This window comes from Glycine max, chromosome 10 (genome assembly GCF_000004515.6).
Source record: "Glycine max cultivar Williams 82 chromosome 10, Glycine_max_v4.0, whole genome shotgun sequence".
NCBI lineage: Eukaryota > Viridiplantae > Streptophyta > Magnoliopsida > Fabales > Fabaceae > Glycine > Glycine max.
Genome location: NC_038246.2, coordinates 32,845,313 through 32,849,771, shown reverse-complemented (window position 1 = coordinate 32,849,771; position 4,459 = coordinate 32,845,313). Strand labels below are relative to the sequence as shown.

Below are 4,459 nucleotides of genomic sequence, written 5' to 3'. Positions count from 1 at the left end.
GAGGGGATTCTTAACCTTAATGGTGAATTAAGTTGTTGCAGCATTTATATATCTATGGACTAAATTAGTCATTTCAAAAATAAACATACTAAATTGTTCATGAATGCATATAGAAACTAATTAGGCTTTCTATCCTTTAAAAATTGTCATACTCAAATAAAACTAACTATAACAATATATAATACTTATAGAACAAAAATAAATTAAAATTTAACCTAACACAAATGTTAATATAATATGAGAAAAGGTTATAAAATACTATCTCTCATCCTATTTATAAAAAATAAAAGATAATATTTTTTTTCTTAATTATAAGAAACATATAGGACTATTTTATAAGTGAATTTCATTTTTACTTCTAATGATTACTTTTTTTTTATAAAAGTAATAATATTTATTGAGTTATTAACAAAATAATATAAATTCATTGAAAAATTATTTTTTAAAAATATTCATATCTTAAATTATTTAATGTCACATATCATTTTAGAATAAAATTAAATTTTATCACATACTAATTATTTTTATTTATTTTAATAAATTAAGTAATTGTTTCTTTTATACATAGAGAGAGAGAAACTCACATTAGATAAGAAAAGGTTACAAAAAATCAAACAAGTTCACATTTGCACATCACACAGCAGTCAGCACAGTGCCGCCGCCGTAGTGGGAAGCCATCGTCGACTCGGCGGTATGAACTTCTCTGTAACCTTTGCTTTTTTTTTTTTTTCTGCTAAAGACTACTTACTACCCATGTGTTGCTCTGTAGAAAACACTCTCCAAGTTGTGTTCTTTCTTCTTTATTCTGTCATTGTATTGTATTTGTATTCATTGATAGAATTGAATTCTACTCCATGTTTGACAAGCTCATTAAGATTTTTTTAATAAAAAAAAATGATTTTTCTCTAATGGGTCTCTCTGCTTTTCTCACTGATCATTGGTTGCCAGAAAAGTCCTACAAGATTTGGGAAATGGCTGCTGCACGAGGGTTGGTACTGTCACGTCCTGTTACTTTTGTGACGGGCAATGCCAAAAAGCTTGAAGAAGTTCGTGCCATCTTGGGCAATTCTATTCCTTTTCAGTCCCTCAAACTTGACTGTAATAATAATAATCACGCTTCCCTTCCAACTTTTTTTTTTAAAATTATTTTTCCCTTCTTGTGTTGTTTTTTTTTTTCCTTCTACTTGTTTATCATTTGTGTGTGTGATTGCTATTATTTTTTGTTCAGTTACTTTTCTTGTTTGATTCTTAGTTTTCCTTTTATTTTATTTCAAGTGCCAGAGTTACAAGGAGAGCCTGAAGATATATCCAAAGAGAAGGCTCGGATGGCTGCTGTTCAGGTACTTTGTTACCATTTTTTCTCTCACCTGCTTAACCTTGTTGGTTTTATGTTGTTTTTTCTGTTTTTTTCTTTGTTATAATTTTTTTTTATACTTTTTTTTGGTGCATGGCCAGGTGAATGGACCTGTGTTGGTTGAAGACACTTGCCTCTGTTTCAATGCCTTGAAGGGTCTTCCAGGTGGATATAGTTGTTACTTTATTTTTGTGCTATGAAAATTGGAATTATACAACCTGACTGGTTATGATTGAATGTTTCAAATTTCTGCAGGGCCTTACATGTAAGTTATCTTTCACCCTTAACCATTGAGCTCAGGTGAACTTTATACCCCTTTTTTATCATAATAGTTTAAGCCCCCATATGATTGCCATTCATTTTATACTATAGCATTTTAGCATAACACTAATAAAAGAACAAGCAAATAGTTTCTTAAAATTTGCAGAATCTATGGTAGGAAAGAGGTGATGATAGAGAATAGTTATTTATGTATGTGCTTATTAGGTTATTTTGTATTAAAAGCCTGGGCTTATCTTTCTTGTGCTGAGACAGTTTGAAGAAATAAGTCATTGATGTTAAATAAGAAAGGAGGTCAAGGCAGAGAGAGAGATAATTATCTCACAATTTGAGAGGAAATTGGGGCCTTTGGGCATTGGGAGGCACAGACCCTCGAAGTGTGCTCTCTGTTCAGTAATTTGGGGAGTTCTACCCACCATTATCTAAAATAGTACCAGGTACCTGTCATTCCCACAAAATGGGGCTGGCTTCATGGATTCTAGTTTGCCATCGTGCCTTGTCTGTACTACAGATATATGTAGCGTGGTGTGCTCTATATCCTTCTTAATAGTCTCCCACCTTTCTTGTAGGGGTTTATGTTTATCCATCTTTAAAGGGATATTGGTTGTATTCTCATACCTTTCCGAGGCATATATATATAAGCCGCCATTTTATATTCCAAAACCATCTTAAGCAAATTTCCCCCTATAGGATCTAGCACCTAGACCTTCTCCTTGATTTTTTATATCTATCCTGGTATGCTCACTCCTTTATTCGTTTAAGCATTCACTAGTTAACTCTAGGCCTAGCAGATAATCTTAGTTTGTCATGACCAGTGCCCTGTGGATCCAACATGTTTAGGTTTTTCCATGGGAAAAAGAACAGAGACAAATTGGAAGGTGAGAAATATTGTTTGCATCCCAGATTTTGACTAAATACTATCATAGAGAGAAGGAATATGGAAAGGATACGTCTCACCAAACAAACAGAAGAGAAAAAATGGAGAATAAAAAAAATTGGAGGTTGTAGTGAATATTGTGTAGGAGAATTTGGACAATTTTAAATGTCCATGTCTCTTTGATAACAACACAAACCAAAGGTGCAAAGTTGGGAATAATGGTTCAGAATCTTCTATTCATTTGGTGAGCTGGTATTATGATGGCTGAACTAATGTGTACAACTTGTAGGAAACATTTTATATTTTTATAACATGTGCAAAGTGTGTGTGCAATTAATTTATAAACCAAGCCAAAAGGTGTTGTTCACTTGTTTGAATCTCTTGTTAAGCCTATTTGGTCATGTTTTGGATCCTATGGGTCTAATTGGAGCTACGTAAAACTATTGGCTTTGAGTTTTGAAGTCCAGCTTATTATAGGGTAGGGAACCTCTGTGTGAAGGTTTCATGCTAAGAGCAAGAATATTTGGGGTTTGTGCATTGCATGCCTCTAGTGCTCTTGATTTAGCAATGTTTAGACAATGGCTGCTCAAGTTGGAAAATCTTCAAGGGTTGCTTCTAAAATTTGGTATTAGAAACTATGAGGTGGCTACTGATATGTTAATGCAACACCCAAGGCCATTTAATGCAGGAAAACTGATTTGGACAGCTAGCGCAAGGGTTGAAATTTCGAGCAATAGGCAGGATAATGCATGTCTTTCAAACTTGACTTTTAGGTTCACACTTGCCTCTTAACCTTATGTGCAGCAAAGTAACTAAACACTATCCACATTTTGACATTGAAACACAACTTGGCAGACCCTATACAGCAAATTATGCAGTACCAATGAGTTTAGCTACCACCATGAAAAAACATATATTTTGATTGGTATATTCTATTGATATGTTGCATATGATAGGATATTTTCTTGAATTATTGCTTGTAACCTTGAACAGGTTGTAGAAAGTGTTCAAGTGGATTTGTACGTTGTGTTCATGTGCATAAACTGAAAATAGGGAGAAGAGAAACACAGAATTTAATATTGTTTTGCTGACAACAAATTATTTGTGTACTCCATGGGCAAAAAAGAGAAAAATCATTATGATCGATAAATATTATTAGGAGTAGCAGCTGAACACTAAAACCCTAATCAAATACACCCAAATCCTCACTGCTGTTGAGATTTAGTACACTGTCCAGTCAAACTACTGATTTTACACACACACAGGTTCATGAAGGCACGAAGTAACATATGGTTGCATCATTGAATTTGAACTTGTGGGAGAACATTGGTCCCATATATGCTAAGCGTGAGCCATAGGGGTTAAGCTAATGTGCTTGTTCTAATGTTATGTTTGGCCCACTGTGTTTGTTGGAAAGTGGCAGGTCTAATGACAAAAGAACATGGTAAGAATGATGTGCAAGTATAAGAACAAATAATCCAAGGAATTATGTGATTAGTTGTGTTGCATGTCTCCACAGGCAAAGGAAACAATCAAATATTTTACTAAAGAAACATGATGAAGAATACTAAAGTGGTTACGTTTCAATCAAAACCCAAACCCCAAATACTCCCTGTTATGAGCTGAGTATTTTCCTGGTATTCGAGGTCCAGGATTCCTCCAGAAAAGCCAAGATAAGAGGGAATGAGACTTCAATTTTCTGCTTGCCATTTGAATACATGTTTTCAGTATATATAGAGTTTGAGCCTATTACAATATTCTAACAGCTTTTGGCATTATATGCCTTGGAGGAAAAGACAAAAACAAAAGAAAAATCAGCTTTTCTAACGGAATGGTGCCACCTCAGCCGACAAGGGAAAATTGCTACGTTGTTGGTCTGCTGCTGCGTCTCCAATGGTGCGTTGCTGGTCTGCTGCTTGTTCTGTTCCTAACATCTCATGCCCTCAAAT

At 34.4% G+C, this 4,459-nt stretch overlaps 1 protein-coding gene across 1 annotated transcript in view; it reads left to right on the top strand.

The window, feature by feature from the left end:
* The first annotated feature begins 585 nt into the window (after positions 1–585).
* LOC100782385 (inosine triphosphate pyrophosphatase) overlaps positions 586–4,459 on the top strand; it is a 7,664-nt gene continuing 3,790 nt past the window's right edge. Inside the window, exons 1-5 of the mRNA XM_006588984.4 lie at positions 586–691; positions 949–1,098; positions 1,276–1,340; positions 1,456–1,519; positions 1,610–1,619. Coding sequence (XP_006589047.1) covers positions 972–1,098; positions 1,276–1,340; positions 1,456–1,519; positions 1,610–1,619 — 266 coding nt within the window. The 5' untranslated portion in view covers positions 586–691; positions 949–971. The remainder of the gene's footprint in view (positions 692–948; positions 1,099–1,275; positions 1,341–1,455; positions 1,520–1,609; positions 1,620–4,459) is intronic.